This window comes from Paramormyrops kingsleyae, chromosome 19 (assembly GCF_048594095.1).
Source record: "Paramormyrops kingsleyae isolate MSU_618 chromosome 19, PKINGS_0.4, whole genome shotgun sequence".
NCBI lineage: Eukaryota > Metazoa > Chordata > Actinopteri > Osteoglossiformes > Mormyridae > Paramormyrops > Paramormyrops kingsleyae.
Genome location: NC_132815.1, coordinates 12831976 through 12856230, shown reverse-complemented (window position 1 = coordinate 12856230; position 24255 = coordinate 12831976). Strand labels below are relative to the sequence as shown.

The window sequence follows — 24255 nt, the reverse complement described above, 5'->3', positions numbered from 1 at the left end:
AAATATTCGCGCCGGAGGTTATGTTTAGAACAAAAAAGCGCAGTGAACTTAAAAAACACATAAACTTAACCATTTACAGATGAGAATAACAATAAACATAGAAAATAATAATAAATAAGTTTATATAAAAGCCTAATTTACATTTGCAAAGTCTATCTTAGACAATACTGACGTTACGCAAAGGTTTCAGATTCTAATTAAAGCGATTTAGAATCTGACACAGGGTCTACGTCGTTAGGTCCGATCGCTCAGGGCTATCTATGGACCCGAGTAGTTTAGCTCAAACTACCGTGAAAAAAAAGTCAAGCCCCAGGTAAAGATTGACTTAGCTCCTGATCTTTTCAATAGCTAGAAACTCCGGTTTGAATAGCGATATCTTAACATTTATATAATATAAATTCAGTATGATCAGGAGAAGATTACAAAAAATAAGAATTAATTTAGAAATTAAGTACCAATTCCTCTTAGTGGTGCACGTGAACTGTCCTACAGAGGGTGCCAGACTAACGTGCACAGAGGTGATTACATCTCATATAGCACTCATTCAAATATTTGAACAAAAGTGCCCTCCCCACTCAACACATTAAAGGGGATCCCCATGAAATCATATCATACTGGGTCCCCAACCGAAACCAATCATATTATGTTCCAAATTTTTTAGGAACCCCTGAGCCTGCAGGGGCCCTTGGAATCATCCTAGCTTACACCACCACTACCCCCCCTCCCCTTTGGCTAGGAACAGATCATTCAACAAGTGACCATTTTAAAACTATGACAATTGTATATGTTTATTTATTCTTTCACCCCACCCCCTCCCCCAACAAAATCAAGAGAAACCGATGACCCTATATAAAATGATTTATCTGTGGTTCTTGGACATTATTTGTAATCGCTAAGGAAGTTGCTGAGGCATGCTTGGACAAGACATTAGAACCTTAACAGCTTTAGTATGATATACATTATAATTTCATATGTAGGTGGAACATGAAAACGCCCTAAACTGGTGTCTTTAAATTACTCTTAGAGTGCGGGAGTCTGTGCTCTGTGTGGGAGTCTGTGCTCTGTGCGGGAGTCTGTGCTCTGTGCGGGACTGACATACCCTAGGTGTCTCCCTGTGTCCTGAGTTTCCAACATTGTATGAAGTAATTGAATCTGGAAAATGGATGTATCACCTTAAGGGAGAAAAACCTTAACCGTGTGTTTAAATTTATCTGGAAAACATAGCATGTGGGGCCTGTATCACAAACCAGGATTTCTTGCTTATCCGGATAACTTGTCTGATTTAAGGTACCCCAGCTTAAATGGACTTCGCTCGCGTACATTTAGCACAGGCTACCTTAAATCCATTCCCCTGGAGTGCATGTCATTGTTAGCGGCACAGGTCCAATACGCAAATAAACTTCCTGTAAACCACTTCTCTCCTGAAGTACTTTATTGAAGTTAATATAAGAGCAGATATAAACAAACCCAAAGTTGGCACATCAATCTATAGTCATTTTGTACATCTGAAAGTCATAATAAATTCAATCGTATCAGTGACAGATGAGGCAATACAAAACTTATTGCAATACAGATCTTTCACAGAAAGAGTAACACAATTTCAACAAGATCCTCGCCCCAGGATTTGTGTGGTGAACAGTTAGCAGTTTGTGTGTTATTTCAGAGACTGAAATATATAAATGACCCAGGGAGTTTTAGTGCTTACGCTGGCTTAATATTGCATCTTACAATGACAATGTATTTGTGATTCTTGTGTACATTGCCAGGAGGCCAGGTACCATACCTATTTAAAATGTATCTGTTGTGATATAGTAAAAAAAAAAAATCAATGATACCATATAACACATGAAAGAAGAATCTGTTAATATGAAATGCTGTACACATTCAACCCTTATTTAATACATTAGATTGTTAATATTCAGTCTTTATACAATTGTATTAATACACAATATTTTTAAAAGCTGTACTCTCTTGCAGCAAAGCTCGAAAAATGTCATTAAATTATTTGTGTTTAGAAAGACATACATTACATTATGCATGTTTATGTTATTCTATGTGGGTGTAACCTTTGCAAAGTGAGGTTCATGAATGTTACATTTTCAGAATCTGTAATATTAAAGTAGCAGTTTTCGAAAAGTAGAATGGTCTTCTTGAATATATACAATATGAACTGTATAAATAAACTGTGTTTTTGTTTCATACATTTGAATTCGCATGTACACACTTTCCACTGCAGGAACGGAGACACCATGAATGCACATGTTGTCTTTGCTACATTAAAAAGTAACGCTTAAAAGTTTTATTTATCCATCCAGATCACATTTCACTCTTTCTGAGAATTTTTATGAATCCTATGCTTATGTGTCTTTTCTGCCAAACTTCAGCCTTATTACTTCCCTTCCAAGCTGAGCAAAGGCATTGCAGCAATCGACGCAGTCAAGGAGGTCCTTTTTGTCCATTTCACAACTTTTCCACCCTTTATATCACAAGTAAAAAAATAGAGTTAAAGCAGCTTCAAGTTAAACTATCATGTTTTACCATTTTGAAAGTCAAGAAATGAGTTTAAACACCTTCACAGTTGTAGCATCCTGACTCAGTTAAAATGACACAGGGTGATACTTAATTAAACAGGGTAAGGATACAGTGTTTACATCTATCTGAATCCACAGGGAGACAGAGACTCAGTGTGACATTTGCTGCTTAGGTGAGGCAGTCAGATGCGTACTGACCCCACAGGAAATGGGTGGCTTTCGCAAGTATAGATGCTCTCGGCTTTCGCTTGATTGTCAGAACCCAGTCACAATAGAGTCAACTACTATTACAGGTCATTTTGATTTACAAATTTAACCAAAACTTACTTGATTTTGTGGAATAATGAATGTCTGAAAACCATGTGAAACAGAGAAGCAAAATATCAGGCTGGTTTAAATACATCCCGAGGTTTCCTTGAATTACATTAATTAAGGGGCATTTTGTGTGCAAACTTTAATTGCTGAAAAACAATCATAGTAATCAGCAGCATGCACAAGAATACTGACCTCTGAACTGGATATTCATAATTCCCCTTGTTTTTTTTCCAAGACCAACTAATTAAATCTATGAATAGATATTTAAATATGAAAGATAATTGAACAAATGATGTATTTCACTGAAATGTTTGACACCAGTCTAGCCGCACGCTGACCTCACATGTAGTTGAAAGGCAATGTTTTTCCTGGTTTAAGCATTACATTTATAATGGTAAAATTGTACAGTTGTATTATTTAGCCTATGAAAAAACACCAACTATATACTGCTGTTTTTAGCTGAAATTCACAAGACCATTTGAGGTGAGGGAAAACATCACCATTAAAGGATAACGTGTAGGACAACAACTGAATTTTAACAACTGAAAAGTGCTTCTTTGTCTGTGTGAAAAGGTACATGTCCTTAGCTACAGTGCACAGCTGCTGTCTCTGAAAATCTGTGCATATCTGCGCTCTCTGCGCAGGACTGCATGAGTCTGTCTGCACGGATGGGGAGGGGTGTGGAGCAATTCAGCCGAGATCCAGGTGCTCGTCGTCGCTTTTCACCTCAGGGAGCTGCTCCCTCCAGTATGTGAACTGGCTGAAGGTGTCGGAGCATGGGAAGTCAGAGGAATCACCGCGCCTCATGGGGGGAAAGACGTGATCCACCACCTCGCCGAGCCGCACGTACCTGCGGCGAGGACGGGGGCACGGTGAATGGTTACCAGGGAGACCAGCCGCTGCCCACTAACATTCAGCTAGCAGGCACTTTCATATTCATAAACATACATAACTGCATATTCAGGTTAACTTTATAGTTCAAGGGTACAACAGCAGAGCCCCTCCTGGGCAATGAATCAGAAACGATCTGGTTACAAATATTTAACCACTATGCTAAAATTACTTAATTATAAAAACATTTACACATTTATCAATGTACATTTATCAGAGCGACTGGAGTACAACAGAGATGCCCCTTCTGGATATGAGCTAGCATGGCTGCCATTACAGCGCTGGGGCCACTGGACTGTTCCTATTCATGTTTTTGAATACTCCAGTAATACTCCAGTAATACTCCAGTAACACACACTTTGCAAGGTAACACTTACGAGGAAATATTGGTCTTGGCATGCTCTTGAACCAGCTCCCCTTTCGGATTCACAGTAAATATTCTGTTCAGGGGAACACCAACTTCTTTGTAGGAGTACACATCCTGTGAGAAAAAATAAATCCCTTTTGGCAACACTTTACTTGAGGAGACACAAATACCTAGTAGTAACACAGTTACTACTGGAGTACAAATCATGAACAAATATAGTTGCTACTTAAAATGAAAGATATGACACTAATGTGTGTTTGTTCATTAATGGTGAACAAATATGAGATCAGTATTTCGCTTATGTTATTTATTTGTTCCTTCAGTGGTTCACTAAAATGTACACAATTAACAGATATAATAAGTACTTGGGATAAATGATGCATCACAAATCATTAACAATGAACAAACACAAGATTTTATATGATTCATTATCCCTTCCTACAGTATTTCCTTCAGTGGTTCATAAAGATTTACAGAATAAACATATATAGTACCGGATATAGTACTTGCTTCAGAAAAGACGTGACAATTCATTAATGCTGAACAAACATGAGATCAGTTTGTAACTAACACTTAATTTGTGGTTAATTAATATATAAGTAATGGCATAAAACTACATTATCAGTGTCCCCTCAAGTAAAGTGTTGCCTCACTCTTTACCCATATAATCCAAATCCAAATAATTTTATCCATAATGTAAAATATCGGGTGGTTCAAAATAGCTGAGGCAGGTAAGACTTACTGTAGGTCTGTTTCCGAAAGCTGCATAAAATGGCTCCGTGTTTGGATGGAACAACTGTTTTATATCTGTCAAACATTCGATTTTAAACTTCTCCGGCTTCTTTTCAATCACTTCCCTGAAACGATGGAACCAAAGAAAAAACAGGCATTTAAGGTGAGACACACCTTTATATTGGCAACAGAGACAGCCAGTCAGCCAGCCAGCGAGACACACAGAGATGGACAGAAAAACAAAGACAGGCAGTGAGACACACAGAGAGATGGACAGAAAAACAAAGACAGCAAGACAGACAGATAGAGAGGAAGGCAGAAATACAAAGACAGACACAGACAAAGACAGAGACACCGACAGACAGATTTTGATCCCAAGTGGGAAGCTCGAAAAAAAAGAAATACGAATTCTCAAGAGCAGGTGGGTGGGGTGGGGGGTGTTCTCTGAATAAACTGATATAAATCTGTGTGGGAGGGTGATGGCGGTCAGCTGCCCGTCTCACCTGTGCAGGGCAGAGAAAAGGCTGCTGGGACTGAGCAGGACTGGGCCCATGGGCAGCATGGTGCCCCTCTCATTGACCCAGTGCAGGTATCCCCGGGTCATGCCGGCCATGCCGATGGCACGAGCCGAGCAGTACAGAAACTTGTAGCCATTCCTGTATGACAGGGAAGAGACTAGTCAGTCAGTCAGACAGTCAGTCAGACAATCAGTCAGACAGTCAGGCAGACAGTCAGTCAGTCAGACAGTCAGTCAGTCAGACAGACAGACAGTCAGTCAGTCAGACAGACAGTTTCAATTACTGCACTGGTGTAGAAGTCTGGGAATTTCAGCTACCAGGACTTCATAATTCCCTGCATGGCAGTAGCCGTCCCATTGAAAACAGAGCATGGTAACAGGTATATTGAACTTTCAGCTTTATGGAAAGAACATGAGCCACCAACAAAATGCAGAGTGATTAAAGGCTGGCGATCCCATGTGTCACAGAGGACTTACTGGCTGACTTTATGGTACAGGTGCGCGATGCCCTGGTGGGTCCAGTCTTTGCCCAGCGTCGGCAGAATATGGCCCAGGGTGTCGGACCTGCAGGGGCATGGAGAGGGCATGCATCAGATGGCGTTCTCTAGAGGACAACTGTTTCATGTCACCCTGGCATTAGCAGCAATTGAAATCTGAATATGTCAAACTTGGATAAAAAGTATTTTATAGAATGGTTTTTATACATGCATATGAAGTACTGTGCAAAGGTCGAAGATGTTTATAAGATCTTCATGTTGGAATTAGACCAGGGGTGTTTCTAGCTATTGAAAAGATCAGGGGCTAAGTCAAGTTTACCTTGGGCATGACTTTTTTTTGAAGGAAGATTGGCATTTGGGGCTAAAATACTCAGGTCTAGGCTTAAAATACTCGGGTCTAAGCCTCGACTGATGGGACCTAACGACACCCATGAGTTAAATTATGATATTGTCTGTGAAAGTGTGTCAGCAGAGCCATTTCAAAACCTCTCCTAAGGTCATCCCTGTATTTGCAGCCAATATGCCAGTGTTTCCCAATCTGGTCCTCAGGGACCCAAAGACAGTCCATGTTTTTGCTCCCTCTCAGTTCCCTGCTAGACAATCCATGTTTTTGCTCCCTCTCAGTTCCCTGCTAGACAGTCCATGTTTTTGCTCCCTCTCAGTTCCCTGCTAGACAGTCAATTTTTTTAGCTCCCTCTCAGTTCCCTGCTAGACAGTCCATGTTTTTGCTCCCTCTCAGTTCCCTGCTAGACAGTCCATGTTTTTGCTCCCTCTCAGTTCCCTGCTAGACAGTCCATGTTTTTGCTCCCTCTCAGTTCCCTGCTAGACAGTCAATTTTTTTAGCTCCCTCTCAGTTCCCTGCTAGACAGTCCATGTTTTTGCTCCCTCTCAGTTCCCTGCTAGACAGTCCATGTTTTTGCTCCCTCTCAGTTCCCTGCTACAGTCCATGTTTTTGCTCCCTCTCAGTTCCCTGCTAGACAGTCCACATTTTTGCTTGAAAAACTGGACTGTCTGCGAGTCCCTGATGACCAGACGTTGCAACACAATGTATTTGTTGATTCGACTGACAGCATACTAAGAATAAGCACATTTAAGTAACCGCTGTCTGAGGTGAGCATCCCTGCACACCTGGTAATGGTGCCATCGATGTCAGAGATGATGATTTTGTCATCCCAGCTCCACAGGTAGATGGTGCCCTCACAGCGGCAGGTGCCCTGGTACTGAGTGGTGACACTGAACACCACGTCGTTTGGTCCGTCCTTCAGCTGCAGGCTGACCTGCGGGACGAAGCGGGCAGGGTCATCCTGTGCCATCACAGAATTCCTGCCCTACAGCAATGGCCAATGAGGCGATCACACTCACCAGCTGCTCAGATGTGAGGCGGAGGGTCTTCTTATAGGACACGCCCCCTGGGGTTAGCAGAGGCTCTGGCTGGATGGAGACAGGGGTGTGCTTGGGTGTTCTCTGTTCTTCATCACTGGATGACGACTCATCCTTCAGCCTGTGACAGCAGCACAAAGACCCAATCAAAGACAGCCACCAAGTACAAGCCCAATCAGAGGCCAGTTGTGAGATCCATTTGATCTTTATATGCTTGAATAAATCACCTGTTTACAGAGGAAATATTTCCTGGGTTAATTTCACTGCTGCCTCCCTCTTCTGCGGCAGAATCCTGTCCAAAAAGATCCCAATTTTGACCAGTCAGATGTTTTGCTAGGACAAACAACATTTACCATAATCCTCACATCAGAATATTCAAATAACTTTGGGTATGTTGCCATGGATACACATAGGCCTATACATAATTATGGCACAAGATCAGAATGCTGACAACCAGATTCAAGAACAGTTTCTTCCCCAAACTTTCCGCATCACCAACAGTCTGGAACCTTGAGTACCACTTAACTCTTGCTTAATGTGAATTGCAGTGTTAGCTATTTCACATCTAATGTCAGGTAATTATTTATTTGCATACTATTAGCTGTTCTGTGTGTTGGATCTGGCTGAACTAGTAAGCCTTCCAATAGACTTTTTGTACACAGTCAACAAAATATCTTGAATGCTGATTCTCGGGTTGAGCTCTCTGGAGTCAGATCCCTTTAAAAGTTAAAGACATTGCTTTAGTACCTACCGGCTTAATGCTGCTGTTCCTCCCGCGCCACGAGAACCACCAGCGACTTCCCTTCCTGGGCATCTTCTCCTTCATGATGTTCTCCACCATGGCCTGAAGCAAACGCACAGGCTGAACGACTCGACGACTCGAATAAATAAATAAATAAATAAATAAACAAATAAATAAACAAATGACTTGATGGGGGAGGGGGGGACCAAGTCGAGATGGAAATGATGGTGGCCGAAGCCCGACAGGAATGTGGACACAAGAGGGATCATCACGTACAGGGTTGGACCAAAGCACGGTGCGCATACAGTAGAAGCAGAACTCGAGGGTTGAGTACACAAAACTGAGACAAGAATGCTTGACACATGAGATTAAAAATAAACAACACAAAGGAAATAGGAGACATTTGGAGGAGAAAACAGGGAAAGAAACGGGATTAATCAAATTCTCAAACTTACTCCAGCTCTAAGAAGATAGCGAAAAGGAGTATGATAAAACATGCAACTTTTTGTAATAAAAAAAAATACAAACGATAACTGGAAGTAGACTAATTTAACGAAGAAAGTCATTAACATGCCTCTAATGCCTCTAATACTTGACTTAAGATGACTTTGCACAGATCAGAAGACCAGGACGGACTTTGGCATGTGATGAGATGCCTTTATCCAAAGAACCTTGCATAGTGTTCCCCTGCCTCCTGTCCTATGCTGGCTTGGAGAGGCTCCAGGTCCCGTGACCTGGTACTACATAAGGGGTCGGGTGGATTAAGGACTGGAAAAAGGACTGTAGTGTGGTTACTCAATGGTGTAATGAGCTACTTGTTCACAACCAGTCAACAGGGTCTCTCTCAACCTCCAAGAAACAACTCAAGAAGTGTTTTTTTCTAGGAACATATCAACTAGCTCAGCCAACTACAAAGCTGCACTGTATCCATCAGCCATGTTATGGTCTCTTGGAAACACTGGGTACTTGTCTAGCAGGAATTGAGTTGAGTCCTTGTGGTGTTTTTGATTTGAATAGCTCTTGTGATGTTAGGTTCTTACAATATTTTAATGTATTTTCTGGCTCTTGCTCCAATGCTAACTAACAATTGTTACTGGTGTCCCTGGAAGCTCAGATATTTAGACATTAACATGGGGAATGGAGGCATGATTTTTTGAGGGTTTGTAGTGTTTTGCTGTGATGTGTATGGGTATGTGTATGAGTATGGGTATGTGTATGAGTATGGGTATGTGTATGAGTATGCCTATTGGTGCCTCTAATGCTGTGATGTGTATGGGTATGTGTATGAGTATGGGTATGTGTATGTGTATGAGTATGGGTATGTGTATGAGTATGGGTATGTGTATGAGTATGGGTATGTGTATGAGTATGGGTATGTGTATGAGTATGCCTATTGGTGCCTCTAATGCTGTGATGTGTATGGGTATGTGTATGAGTATGGGTATGTGTATGTGTATGAGTATGGGTATGTGTATGAGTATGGGTATGTGTATGAGTATGGGTATGTGTATGAGTATGCCTATTGGTGCCTCTAATGCTGTGATGTGTATGGGTATATATCGATCTAACGAGGACAATTAGGAAATGTTTATATGGTCTATGTGACAGTTCACAGTCAGCATGGGTTCCACAAACATGCCAAGAACATTGATGAAGGCAATGCTAATGCAGGTCAATGGTCAGAATGTGCTGGGTTATTGTGAATCTGACAAAAAATGATATTTTCCTTCTTATAAAATTTCAAATCCTTTAGATACAAACAGTAATATTAAGTAGTGAAACCAAGCAGTGGAATAAAACTATGCAAATACCTGGTCAGACATACCATGACCACAGCAAGTGGCTGGTTTTAACCAGATGAAAACACAAATGACAAAAGCAGGTTTTGTTAATGAGTCACATGGCAGAGCTTGTTCTGTAGTGTCATAACAACTGAGGAGAGAATAGCGGCTACCAATGGTATGAAGCACGCAATGCCTCAGCTATGATGTGTCTCAGAAAAGTAAAAAAAATGAGACTAAAAAAATTGTAGGCAATCATTAGACAGTCGAGGCTTATGGAGAAAAAAACAAAAAGAAAATCAATGCCAGTGATCTGCTGTCTAGAGAGGCTCTGGCTGCTGCTTCTTCTGTGACGTCATTTCCAGATCATCCAATCACTGTGCGTATTTTGCTCCACACCCCCACCCCCTGGACTCAACATACTGTACACATTGTCCCCTGTGGAATTTCCTAGTAACAGCCGCTTTCCAAGAAAGACAAACTTCTGAACTTTATTGCAAATGCCCATCAGCCTTATGTCAAGTTATGAAAAATTTGCTTAACACAATGTGGAACGTTTCCTTAATCAGCTACCAGTGGTTACCTAAAAGTAATCTGGTGTAAAGTGAGGCATTGCAGTATCTGTGGAGTGGTAGGATGTAATATTTGTGGTATGAGGCACCACGAGGGGAGCACACAGAGCGATGCAGTGGATTTGGGCCAGTTTCTACATGTTCGCACTGCTGTACCTTAGGCAGAGGCTTCTGGAATGCCTGCATCGCTAACATCAGAGGTGCAGCAGTAGTCCAGTTGTAGTACCTGCAGGGTTCCAGAAAGGCTGTTAGCAAGTTTCATTCTGTGAGTTGTAACCATATGCTCAGAGGGCTGAATGATGAATGGCTGCATTGGGGAACAGGGCGCTTGAATGCAACCCAAGTCACCACCATTAATCCAAACAAATGCTCTTTGTACTTAACCTCAGATCCAAATTAGCATGAATGTAACAGAATCAATGAGATTTTATGTAAAACAAACAAGAAAAACAAACTTGCCCTAAGAACTTAACAAGCCGCTGACAGCTTGTTCTCCAGCCTGCATTTGTGACTCGATAAGCACAGGCAAACCCCATTGTGCAAGTGTAACATTTACACAATCAGGCATTAATAATCTTCAAATCTTACTTGGTTCCGATCTTCACCACCAAGTTTGGGTCATCGATGATGGATGGATTTTCGGCAAACTGCTGGTATGTTATTGCTTTTTCCTGAAATTGTTCTAGAAGCACCAAAAAACAAAAGCCTTCCTTCAACGACTGCTACAAATGACTTTACACCATTGTTAAAAAAATCTTTTAAATGGCAGCAATCCTCAGTCCACTGCTAAGTCCCACACACCCACCCAGTGCCCATTTAGTTCACCTGTATGCCTGAGCCAGGAGTTACAGCTATTTATAACTGGCTAATAAGTAAAATCGGGTGTGTCAGCAGTGGAAGAGAACACAGACCTACATGTGCTGAGAACAGTAATTTTGTACACATCATTAGCTGTATATTACGCTAACATTTTTAAGACCTGAAACTGACAAGAGTATGAACGCAAAGGCAAACCTACCTTTTGTGATTTCTTTGTTGTCAGTGAGACCCCCACACAGGGAGATGGCGATAGTAGGCAGGTCGCCTATTTGATCAGAGTAGCTGTCGACGCCACTGTCCATTCCAGAGCTGCTGACGGACTGCGGGGACATGCTGGCACCGTGCACCAGGCTTTCCGCGGTTCCCATCGCAGCGCCAGCTCCTTCACTGTAAACCGAAGCAGGCCTTATCGTCCTTTGTGCCAAACGTAGCTAAGCCTGTGATTTTCCTCATGGTTCTTTGGCGTAATCTACTGCTGCAGAGTAAGCAGAACACTGACACATTACCTTTTAGGGAAGTAAAGGGCAGCCACCTCAGGGTCCATCTCTGTAAGGTCATCCAGATAAACACCATCGGATCCAAGATGACGACTCCTCTTATCTGTGGATGAGGGGGGTAAAAAAATCATTAAAATTGCTTTGAACTTAAATTTTAGAAAATAAATAAATAAATAAATAAAAGATAAACAATGCAGTAACACTTTGTGTTAATTTAGCCATAAGAAATATTAAATGATCAGCAGCGCCTTCTAGTGGAGCGCCAGGGCAGTGCACCTTATGCTGAGGGCTCAGGTTTAAACAGGCAAACTGACTCATGTTCTGTTGGGTGGGTTGATATCTAAACTGTTGGGTGGGTGGATACTGAATAAGTAGCTCTCCCCCAGAAGTGAAGCCCATATAGGATGAAGGAGTACACACACTGGATATTGAGGGGAAAACCTAAGAGATCCAGGCTGGATAAAACAATACAGGAAAAAGAACTCCGAGCCCTGCGTATACATGTGACCTGCACTGTTACCTTTTTTCTTGGATGGGGAGTCTGTCTTGCCGAGCAGACGGGACCCTGGGCTGTGTCTCTCCTCCTCCACCTCTAACAGATGAGCGCCAGGCTCCATCCTCACCGGCATCGCCGCCTCGGCGTCCATGGGCTCCGGGATAAACAAGCCCAGCGGTGGGGGGCAGTCCTCCTGCTGCTGGGGGGGGCAGTCCCCTGATATCACCCTGAAGTGGGTGCTCTCTGACACGGGGACCGACACGGGAGTCTTCAGAGGTGACTCTGGTTTTTCTGAGAAGCGGCTTGGCTGGCAGATGGGAGGCGGGAAATGAGTCCCTGTTTTCTTTTACTATCTATTATTTTACTAGCTTCTAATGAACTTCTCTGCTTCAAGTGTGAGTAAAAATCATCCATCCATCCACCCTGCACACAATGCTAGTACCAGTAGTAACAATAAGTAACAATAAGAATTCTACTAATAAAGTTGGCAATTAAAATAGAGTCTTCAGCTCATTCTGCTAGCCAGCTGTATTTCATGCCTGTGCTGCACACAATGGATGCATTCCCTGGAAGGTCTGGTCTTACACGATCATACTGCTGCTACCTTGGCAGCCTGTGGAAGTTCTCCCCAAGCCCACAGCATCTCGGGCTTGGCCTGCTTCTCCTTGTCCGACGGTTTGGTGACCAGCTCCGAGTCGCTCTTCGGCGTGGAAGGCCGGGAGGAGTCGGGGCTATGGGAGAGAGGCGGGCGGCCACATCAGGGGGTTCCCTGTATGTTTCAGTTTCCCAGAATGCACTTTAAAATCCAGCATCTCTATTTGTCTAAAGCCCGCTGACTGGTTTAGAGGAGCTGGGTGAATAATATCTGAAGCTCTCCATGGCGTGTGAGAGGTATGTCTGTGTGGTTATGCTCGGGGCACGGAAAACAGAGGTGGTGCAAAAACAAATCAGCTGCCTTCAAGAAAGTTCTGTCTTTCTCAATGGATAACCAGTACTAGCTGGTCTGGTATCTTTAAATCAAGGTTTCACAGATGGCCGGCTGAGCGACGGTGGGGCAGCTGTTTTGAAGCCGCTAGTGTCAGATGGTGGGGGTTAGTACTGCTAGTGACCAAGGGGGTGGAGGTGGTGGTGCAGGTGAGGCTACAGATGGTGAGAACGTGCATAATAGTCAATCCCATATCTGTGTGTAGCTGGGAAGTAAGAGATCTGTGTGTGTGTGTGTGTGTGGGGGGGGGGGGGGGGCGGACGACAAATCTCCAACCACAGTGGCCACATCAGAGAACAGAAGTCACTTCTGCTTCACAGGGTCATTTCTCAGACATTATTACATGTTGCCTGTGTTGAAACCAACTGATATATGCAACGAGGTTCAATCTAGAGGACATAAATGCAATAAGACCCTCCCAAGGTCAAAAGTTTGTAATGCTAGACAGACAATCAAGATTTAATTGAAATGCGTTTCTGTATGATACTGTCGGTAAAGAAGGTGGCCGTTTTCTTTGCTGATTTCACAATCGCAAACTGGCTCTGTCAAAAAAGGCTCAGTGCAATGCATTGTGGGAAACACATAATACTCTTAGTCTTCCATTAGTCTTCCATTTAAAAAGAGAATTGCCCAAGTCAGTTAATCTATAAAAACTAAAACTAAATAATAATAAAAACTAAAACAAAAAAATAATAAGAAATATCAAATATGCGGCATTTGTAGAAAAAGAAACACAAAAACAGTTTTGAAAACCTACATAGGAAAATGAATCTGTCTTACAATCAAAGACTGAAACTAAAACATAAATAAAATTGTGTCTGTCATTATATCACTTTATCCGACACTTCATTGGGGGGCAGGGGGTGCGAATACAGGCCCCTTCCATGTGGATTACCTGTGCAGCGGTGACCACTCCCCATCAGAACGTGCATAAATGGCATCCTGCTTGAACAAACTGCTGGAGGGGCTTCCACTGGCTCCCTCCTCTGTGAAGGCTTCGCGTGAAGAATTCCTGGGATAATACACAAAACAAAACAAAACAAAACAAAACAAAACTTAACAAGACAATGTTAGCAACTCCCACAGCACTGGTGCTCAAGGACAGCAAGGAACAAAAGAACATGCAGCCTACTTCAGTCTCTGAGAAGATGTGTCACTGAGCAGACGAAAGATGGCACCGGGCAAGACAAAACCGTTCCCTCCTCTTCGAGAGCATGGCATTTTAAAGGGACACGATTCAATTACAGGCCTTTCATTTTTAAAGGGTATCTCAGCTTATGGCCTCGTTCTGGAAGAGCTTTGCGATGGCTTCTTCTGTTATCGAATGTATCCTTATTCGAAATTCTGTGGCTGGTTAACTTGGCCAAGTTCTAAAAAACACATCGTTTGGGTTCCACTTCTGTAGCTCTTTCAGCAGGCCTTGTTCAATCAAAACATGCTGCTGTGTTACGCAACAGCGAGAGGCGAGGGAAGGAAAACAGTGATGAGGCTGTGGGTTTGCACAGCAGAGCAGGCTGCTCTCGTTCCGTCCTTTTTCTAAGAAAGCTATCGCCGAATCTCCATGCCAGAAGCCTCCCTCTCCCTGAAGACTGCGCTGGATGCTCTTTCCAATGGGGCTGGCAGGGGGCCAGACACGACCCCCCCTTCCTCAGCACAAAGGACCTCCCGTGTCTGTACTTCACTATTCCAAGCCATGTTTGCAGGACTTTGGGGGAAAATAGCAGTAAAGCACTCTGCCAATCAGGAGATCGGATAACTGGCAGGAAGCCAATGCTGAACTAATGACATCAAGCCTTTTTTTTGGCCATCAGGGGGTGATGTGACCCGTGTGCCTTAATATGAACTTAGGACGGATGGGAGACACGTGTGGGACAAGCAATATATCATTACCTATCAATATTCTTAGCCACTTTGGAGTGTTCCAGCGAAATTCCCGTGCGTCAAACTCAGTAAAAACCTCTACATTAAAAGGGAAGTGGACAGTTTTGAAAACATGAGATGAATGTGCTTCTGAATTATAATAATCATAAAAAAAATCTAATGCAGCCATTTCGTCAGCATGCGCTCAAAGTGAAGACTAATAGCACATGATCAGCCCAGGAACACAGCTGCCCAGGTACGGTTGGTAATGACACGATCTCGGTGCTCATTGCACCCCCACGGCGAGGTTGACTCATGAACCCATGTGCCCCCCACGGCCCGCCCCTCATGCGCTCCACTTCCCGGCTTTGCATAGCTCCCCCCCCCACAAAGGACATGCAGGAATTTTCCCTGCAATAGGTCTGTTAATCCATTTATCTGCTCTTGCCACTTGAAGACACAGAGGGCGAATCTCAGTATGCATACTTGACTGTTCTCAGTATGCATACTTGACTGCAGTTGTGTTCTCATGTACCCATTTTACATCATCTTCCACTGTCGAATACTATTATTAGTCGAAGACAAGTAACACAACAACACCAATACTAATAACACAAGTACAGAGGATGGTAAAAATCCCTGGATGTTGGTCTTGCTCTGGCCCAAATATCAATGATACATCAGTTGCATCCTTGCCGACTGAGACCAATCCCATGATTGATTGTGACCCAAGTTCATTCTTGGAAGGCAAGTTAGCAAGACCGGTCCTGCTAAGACCACAAGTATGATCTTTGTGTTTTTGGTATTGAGAACCACACAGAGTCTCCTATAGGTGCAGAATGTGTCCAGACAGACGCGTCACCCTGTCGCCCCGTGGATCCCGCTGTGTCCTCCCAGCCCCGAGGCCCTCGCCTGCCCACCTGCTGCCGTCCATCTCCTTTTCCTCGTCGGAGCTCATTTCGATGGAGAACATGTCTTCATCCTCCGAGGACTTGGCGCTGTCTTCCCGCTTTAGGCTGCCCACCTTTGACTTCCTCCGCCGCTTCCTCCTCTTCTTCTCGCCGGCAGACTGCAGGGGCCCCAGGGCCTGGATTGGGGGCCCGGCCGCTGGGTCGGAATGACGGGCCAGGCCCTTGCCCAGCTGCGCGCCCATCAGCGCTGCACCATCTGACAGGATGGGGGAGGTGGCCAGGTATGCAGGCACGATTTCCTGTGGCGACAGCACAGGAATATCATCAGCAAATGTAAACCATTTATCAGACAACCTTCCAAAAAAGCCCCAGAAGCAGCAGCTAGCCTAGCTTCCCAATTAAAGTCCATATTGCTATATTTAGCTCATCCCTCCACCTGAATTCTGCAGTTTTATATTTAGCTTAGCTTTCCTACTGAAATCCATATCATGCTTAGCATAGCTTTCCAGCTCGAGTTTGCATTATTATACCTACAATCGCTTCCCAAGTGACACCTGAATCATTATAGTTAGCATGGCTTTGCAAAACCGCATAACTGCAACAGCAACCCCAAACAGGGATGCAATGCTGCAGCAGGACATGCACCAAATGGGACAGGTAACTGAACCACAGAGGAAGGAAGAGGGTTAGGGTTAGGGTTAGGGTTAGGGTTAGGAGATCGAGGCTCTGGGGAGGAACGGCAGCAGGGGGAAACAAACAAGGAGGAAAAGTAACAAAAATCATAGATCAGAAACGGCTTCACTTGGGGTCAGATATCAGGATTTCCTGGGCTGAGAGAAAACAAAGTGGGAATAAGGCATTGGTGAGTGCGTGACTGAGTGAGTAAGTGCGTGAGTACATGAGTAAGTGATAAATTAACTGAGCAAGCGAGTAACCAAATGAGTAAGTGTGTGAGTGAGTGAGTAAGTAGACTCTTCACGTGACAGTTCATTCACAACTTCTTAAAAGAAGTGGTTAAAACATGACCCCATATGATGTATGCTTATACGCCAAAACACAATATTTGGGAAAAAAACAGTAAAATTCATTTACTGTAATGCACTGTTATTGTACTGATTTGTTACTGGGTTGTTCATATTCACACAATTTTTTTAAACCTTTCTCTGACATGCTGCTCTCAGTTGGCATTCTCTGTGCCTGGATTTCATTACTCAGATACCCGATAAGAGGATCAATATATAATGTTTGTTTAGGTGGGAACTCAAATACAGAGTCTGGTTGTATACAAACAGCAAAGTATTCAGGCAAATTGAGAAGATCTCAGACTAATCAAATAAAACCAATCACTTAAAATCAAACCATCCCGCTTCTTCTCTTTACCACAGAGACTTTTTAGTTCTGTTCAATGGACAGAAAAGGTGAAACAGACTTTACAGAATCAGAAATTCACAGACCAGAGAAAATGAGCTTTTCTTTCCCAATGAGAGCGCTTTTTCCTGCACAGAAAGAAAACAGAATCTCCCTTTGGACCGTGGTCTCACAGGGATGGAAGAGGAACACAAAAAAATCCGAAAAATGCTTTCAAAAGCCTGACTGTCTGACAGCCGTAAGTAAATCGTGCCTATTATTATAGTGGTTAATACAACTCATTCTGACACCTAAAACAAAACAGGCAGAATAGCATAATATCCATTAAACCTGATCTGTAGCTCATTAAACTGAAGGGATAGGGAACACTGCCTTTCACTGCATCTTTATAGGCTTTCCTTATGATGCAATATTCACAGTTCTCCATTTCAGTACAGACTTCTGCCCTACTTGTGCCTGCAGGCAAGTCACATGGAAAGTAATACGGGCCCCTTGCTCAACGTGTATATGTGTGTGTGTGTGGTGTGTGTGGGAGGGGGGGGGCATTAGTGTCATCACACACTCATCACCGGGCCCTAGAATGTGCCGGGCTCCCCCTCCCCATATGAAATCTCCCTGTGGAGCATGCCCTTCTTTTAAAGGCGTGTTTTCCCCTTCGACGCAGCAAAGCTCTCTCTGCTTTCACTGCCAATAGGACTGCTGCGCGTTCTGGCAGTTTCAGGTTCACACAGCTCAGCAAAAGAGGTTAAATTAATCTCGCTCTCCATACCACCTCTTAATCACAATCAGACCGCTCGCGAAATGTAAGTTCTGTTCTGTTGGGCTGACATATTCAACATTATTTCCCATACAGCCACATTTTGACAGTGTTTTCCTCAAAAGAAAGCCAAACAGGGCAGGGTAGGGTCAGAGGTCACCGTAATGCCCAAGAGGCCACTTGATCCAAGCCCAGCTTGTGATCCACCTCCCACTAAACTTGTTCTGTGATCCCTTAGTTGGACTCGTGTACATATTGTGCATTTACTTATATCTGCTTTATAGCAGATGATTTAATTCAAAGCCAATTATAATTGAGAGCAGGGTCTGCCAGTCCCTGGAGCAACAGGGGTTATGGGCCTTGCTCAAGGGCCCAATGGTGAAATAACCATGTCCATCACAGGATTTGAACCAATGCCCTGCTGTTCACAGGCACAGAATTTTTTAACCAATTCCCTGATGGTCACAGGCACAGAATTCTAACCCACAATGCCAATCACCTGTCATCCTGTATCCTGAATGCTCATATTTTTCTTTACCTGAATAGCTCTCATTAGGTTCTTTCTGTTTGTAATGCACTGTACTGTTCCTGCTTTACTGCTGTCTTGAATTGTTGCTGGTCAATCACTGAAAGCTCAGCCAAGCTGCACTTATGCCTAGGTGACCCCTTGACTGCTGTATACTTGCGATTTATTGTCAGCCTCACTTATATGTCGCTTTGAGCAAAAGTATCTGCTGCATGAATAAATGTAATGTAATGAGTGTATGTGACGCTGTCCTGATGCCACAATGTTAACATCTGCTCTACATGTCAGTATAACATAGGAGGAGGCTTCAGGATGCCTATGGGGGAAGGGATACCCTAGAAGGAATTGGTGCCCTCGTCTCTTAAGCGAGTTTCACACTCGAGAAAGTTAAACCCTAGCAACAGAAGACGCTGACTCTCTCCAGTCTCCACCTCCCCTTTAAGCGTGACCGTTTCCATGGTGCACCAAAAAGAGCGCTGGATTGCCATCCCTGTCTCTGTCCCTGACACAGAGGCTGGAATCGGAGTCAGGACATGTTACCAGTAAACAGGACTCGTGTTTCTGGACACCTGCTGCCTCTGGTATGACTTATGTCCCATTGCCAAAGGGCAAGAACGCAGCGACCATGCAGGGATCATCCAGGAATTGTGCAGGGGCCAAACAGGGGTGACAAGCCATTCATACAGCACTACCTGATCATTCTCCGTCTCCTTCACAAAGAAGGCCTCCCCATTTTCCCCCAGTTTCATGTGCAAGTCCACTGGCTCCCCGTTGATCTCTATATCCACCTGTTCAGGAGACAAAACCAAAGGTGATGATTAACCTTCTGCATACGAAACTATTTTAAGACCAAGCAGGACGTGTCAGTCAACGGCAAACTGCTGCCACTTGCTGTCAGGCGACTCACCAATTTCTCACGCGACCGGAGTACGCCCATCTTCCCGAAGCGAACGTGGAACGGGGAGCACTGGAGCGTCCCGTCCGGCTGGCGCACCACGATGACGTCGATGCAGCCCGACAGGGTTGCAGGGTTCAGGCCTCGGTACAGCTCCTTCACCTGCACGAAGACCTGCCCCGCCAGCTGGCCCACATAATTCATGGTCTGGCTCTGGAAGAGAGGCCAGCAGACAGCTCAGTGGCAGTCTTCACCACACTTAATGTCAAAAGTCAACAAATCTTTCCTGTCATCTCAGCTCCATAACGCATGCATCATACATTGAGATGAAATGCCATTCCTCATTGGTCAAAAAGCTGAATAAATAGAAATATAACATAAATATGACTTATTAAGACATAAAATCTATGCATGGATATTAGACAAAAAAAAATACAGTTAACCCCCTTGGCAAATGGCCAATGGAACAGAATCAGATGGGAGGAATGGGCTTTCTTATCCAGGAATGGACAAACTTAAAATATATTTACTTTAGATACGCAGACAGATCAAAGTTAGACTTTCATTATTTATCAGAAAACAGTTAATTGTTTATAAGAGGTTTATGACGCAGATGATGGTAGCATTTAGCTACAGGGATGCATAATCTTCTTAGTCTACTTCAAATTTGTCATCCGTAATAAACACTGACTTTGCATCCGATTACCATTACAAGGGATTAAACATTTCACACGATTAACTGCTAGTATAACCTATGTTATCTGGCATTCAGTGTCAAAAATAGTGGTTGTAAATATTTAAGAACTACTGTCCACATTAATAGGCTTATAAACATTACCTACTGCACATGAATTCCTTTATGCGGGCCAATAGGTGAAATGCATATCTGTTGTTCAAGCCAAGAGTTCTGTTCTGGTACTCTAAAGGCACTTTTCCACTGGCACCAAAGCCGCAAACGGGAGGTTTTCCATTGTAAAGCATGCCAGCTGTACCTGAGCTGTATCCGCACTGACATGGGTCTAGCAGGACCAAAAGCGTGACCAAGTCGAGCTGATTGTCACCAACATCTGATTAGTTGAAATGCACTGAGATATCGGAGTTCTGCACATGGAGTTTCTGAAGGTTCCTGTATGCTAATGGAAAAGTACCACAATACTTAATTTGTTCACCTCTATTAGCTGTTTCAAGCGAGATGTTGTATGGTGTTGACGGTCTCAGCCGCCCCTTTATTCTCCACACTCCTTGATCACTTTCTTTCACAGAACCATAATCATATTTTTATTTCAGTATCAGCATTTCAGGTTTTATGATAAAATACATAATACTACATAAAATTTGATTTGCGGATCAATTTCACTTGCATCAATGTGACACCTGTCGGCTTCCTACTGGATGTTGGTGGAAATAAAGATTAAACAATACAACAGGTTCCTGAAAACAGGTTGTAAGGAACGAGGTATCCGTAACTACAATATTCGACCCCTGACCTCTGCCCTACTAGTGGTATGCCTTCGGAGAATAGTCATCCTGCGGCTTCCATGGCCCAGACCTTTCTGGAAACTGAGATAGTTGATCCTCTGGTAAAAGCTAACCGGTAACCAGACACCTTCGGGGCAAATGAGACATTAGCCCAGTCAAATTACACAACTGAGTGATATCGGCCCTCTTTTTCAATTCAGTCTAGAGTTGGTTAAAGAAAAAGCACCAATCCTGAACTAGTCCTATCAAGAGATATGTACATAACATGCTCAAACAGTTTATAACCAAAACATGCAATTTTACATAATATAAATAATATATCCACTAAAGTGGATATTAGAACTTTTTGAAAAAGGACTATTTGAAAAAGCGTGTCTCTGGTCACAGGGAGGTGGATTAGGGAGGACACCCCACCCCCAGGGCCAATTGGGGGGGGGTCACTGTAGCAGTGAAATACAGATTTTCAGAACATTGCAAGCACATCATTGCCTGAGGCTCACAGAACTTTGTGGAAAGGTGGGATGCTTGTGGTCATATTTAAAAAGGTCTAGAGTTCCAATTATGTTGTTTAATAGTCCCAAAAAATAGAACCAAGTAAAACATCCCTACAACTCAAATTAAGAGAGATCAGGGATTTTAAAAGATTAAGGTTTTAGTGTGTCATGCTACGCTGGCTGAAATTATGTGTGAACCTAATACTCTGCTACTAATAATAATCTATAATATACCTCTCATTGCTGGCCAACACCTATATATTCGTTAAAAAGAATAATTTAAGTAATGTTCAAGCAAAAACTACTTTTGGTTTTATTAAAGGCGACAGGTAATCCGCAGTGTGGGTCTATTCAAATCTGGGCCGTGACGTGTTTTGAAATATTTGCATGAATATGAGGACAGGCATTTTCTCAACAAATACCTTCAAGCCAAAGGTAAAGCACAAATACGCTGGTAAATAACCTAAAAATACAAAGTTACATGCATTTTACTACAAGCTGTTTAAAGCAAAATCATTGTCGTTTAAATAAACTTAGATAAGGCGCAGTGTGTTGCCTATTTTTTGCACTTTAATCTCAAACATCTCTTCAGAATATCTTGTTTTCTGTGTGTTTTCTATGAATGCGGAATCATTGCCTGATCGTGGACTAACTGAACAAGGTCGGGTCTGACGCGCTACCGATTACCAGGACACTTACAGACTTCTTAATAATAATAATAATAATCATCGAGACAAGAGACGATATCAGTTTCTTCACGGTTATGCGCATTTTAGCGGTAAACCATAACAAGCAAAATTAATTTATGAATGTTCAACTCCGCGCGATGAAAACATATCTCAAAATCTTTGCATCGCTTTTGGGAAAAAAACTGTAATTTCTCAAAACTTCACGGCCACTTCCTTTTCCGTGAAATGATATCTATATGGGCCGCTGCTTTATTCCTCTTGACGTCACATAAACACTAACCATGTAGAAATGTAGACACTTCTCTGCTCTGTCATCAGCATGGCGAGATACCCAAACCACTTCACTGAAAATATTTTGGTAGCCATGTCATCTGAGTACGCAACTCCACCTCTACCTCAATATGGAAATTATGCTTAATATGAGAAACATCTATATAGACCACAATAAAACTTATTTAAACTGACACCGTGTAATTTCCGTATTTTATTCTAAAGAAGGGTTAAATGCCCATCATTTAAATAACAGCCCTGCATATAAACTAACAAATACTACAGGACCGCAGATGACAATATATGCTGTTCCCGTTATAGACCATAAGCTGTTGAGTTAAGGTGGCAGCATTTCCTATTTCATATTCACAACCAAGCCTAGCACAATAATACCCACAGTATTTTGAACATTCGTGATCAATGTATCAAGAGATACGGTTATAATAATGCAACCTAAGCTTTAATAATCAATATCATGTTTAAAATTTAAAGCCGCCTAAATGTCATCGCACAGAAAAACACACAGCTGTCATCAGCATTTACCTTTCCGGAGGACTGCAGCCACCCGTACAAGCGAGACGAGAATGCGGCACGATCGTCATTCAATCAGGCGTCCGGAAAACATTGCAAATGCAACAAATTGGCCCCGCGCCTCCAAATAAAGTACACGGCGTACAGTGTGCGGATACTGTATTTAAAGCGCTGTTTATCCTGCCTGCGCTACTCCTCGAAATATCTCAGCCCTTCCAGCATTTCGGAAGTCATCGCTACCGACAGCTCCCGACGCGCCGCCCAATCAGAGCGCAGGATGCAAATTCCGTTTCAGCGCCCGCCCCCTTTCGCGGAAGGCCGCTCACACGTTATAATGCACATTAAAGAGAAATGCGCTGACCGTCCGAGCACGAGCTTCCCGCACCCGGTTATTCTAGGTCTGCCGGGGCGAGCTGGCTACCGCTCCAGCCCCCACCCCACCTTATTCGGGCCCGAAGGCACAAGGAGGTGCGTAACACGACCCCAGCGAAGTGAGTATTATGCAACTAGGGAGCCCGGAGGAAACTGCGGTTGAGTAAATGCCGTGAGGTGAGACCGTGTCGTCCAATGGCGTTGCTTCTACCTTGACGTCCGATGTCTACTGCTGTGGATTTGTTTTCTTCTGAAAATGACAAACTTTACAATTCACAAACGTTAGCATTAAGAAAACGAAGACTTACACCACACGCGCGCACACGCACGCACGCACACACACAGGTTTGTAATTATATCTTTGTGGGGACTTTATATGGAGAAAACTCTAATCAGAACAACCTTAACCTCTACCTAGCAATAATATTAACCATAAGTAACCAAAGAAAATACGAGGCTTTTGGCATTTTTACATTTTTGATTGCATTCACTGATCTTTGTGGGGACCTGAAAAATGGAACATTTGGTCCCCACAATGTAATATAAACATAATACACAAACACAATTATGAAATTATACCATGACAGCTTTTAGCAACTTTCCATACCGTTACTCTATACCCTCACCCTCAACAATAGGGCAAACAGGTTATATTTCCACTATGAATTATTTACTATCAAAACGAGTGATTATCATGTCAGGAAGCGAAATCACTTTATCCGAATAAGATAAAAATAAGATAATAATAAACATTATTTATTATAATTAGATCGATGTGGCAGTAATTATTGCTATTTTTGCCGGAAACAAGGGTTTACAGAAGGTTTACAGAATCATTATAAGCATAATAAAAACAAAAATTCTTTAATCCTTGAAAAAGCCATAGTCCCGCATCAGGATAGACTTTAGTCAGGTTAGTCAATATAGCTTTTTTTCCCCCCCTAAAAGTAGGCTTTATTGCACCAGCCATAAGCAATAAAC

At 43.0% G+C, this 24255-nt stretch overlaps 1 protein-coding gene across 3 annotated transcripts in view; it reads right to left on the bottom strand.

Moving 5' to 3' along the window:
• Positions 1-1414: 1414 nt before the first annotated feature.
• LOC111841284 (phosphatidate phosphatase LPIN1) overlaps positions 1415-24255 on the bottom strand; it is a 29081-nt gene continuing 6240 nt past the window's right edge. Inside the window, exons 1-21 of one of the 3 annotated variants that reach the window (XM_072702492.1) lie at positions 22915-23256; positions 19452-19652; positions 19237-19332; positions 15903-16192; positions 14018-14134; positions 12742-12868; positions 12162-12444; positions 11651-11744; positions 11344-11531; positions 10914-11007; positions 10482-10551; positions 7982-8074; positions 7458-7522; positions 7213-7351; positions 6979-7127; positions 5831-5917; positions 5340-5492; positions 4847-4961; positions 4115-4218; positions 3573-3696; positions 1415-2476 (exon numbers count right to left, since the gene is read on the bottom strand). In XM_072702492.1, coding sequence (XP_072558593.1) covers positions 2390-2476; positions 3573-3696; positions 4115-4218; positions 4847-4961; positions 5340-5492; positions 5831-5917; positions 6979-7127; positions 7213-7351; positions 7458-7522; positions 7982-8074; positions 10482-10551; positions 10914-11007; positions 11344-11531; positions 11651-11744; positions 12162-12444; positions 12742-12868; positions 14018-14134; positions 15903-16192; positions 19237-19332; positions 19452-19643 — 2667 coding nt within the window. In that variant the 5' untranslated portion in view covers positions 19644-19652; positions 22915-23256 and the 3' untranslated portion in view covers positions 1415-2389. Of the gene's footprint in view, positions 3697-4114; positions 4219-4846; positions 4962-5339; positions 5493-5830; positions 5918-6978; positions 7128-7212; positions 7352-7457; positions 7523-7981; positions 8075-10481; positions 10552-10913; positions 11008-11343; positions 11532-11650; positions 11745-12161; positions 12445-12741; positions 12869-14017; positions 14135-15902; positions 16193-19236; positions 19333-19451; positions 19653-22914; positions 23257-24255 lie in introns of those variants that run through there. The other 2 variants (XM_072702491.1, XM_023806915.2) reach the window with 2 other exon arrangements.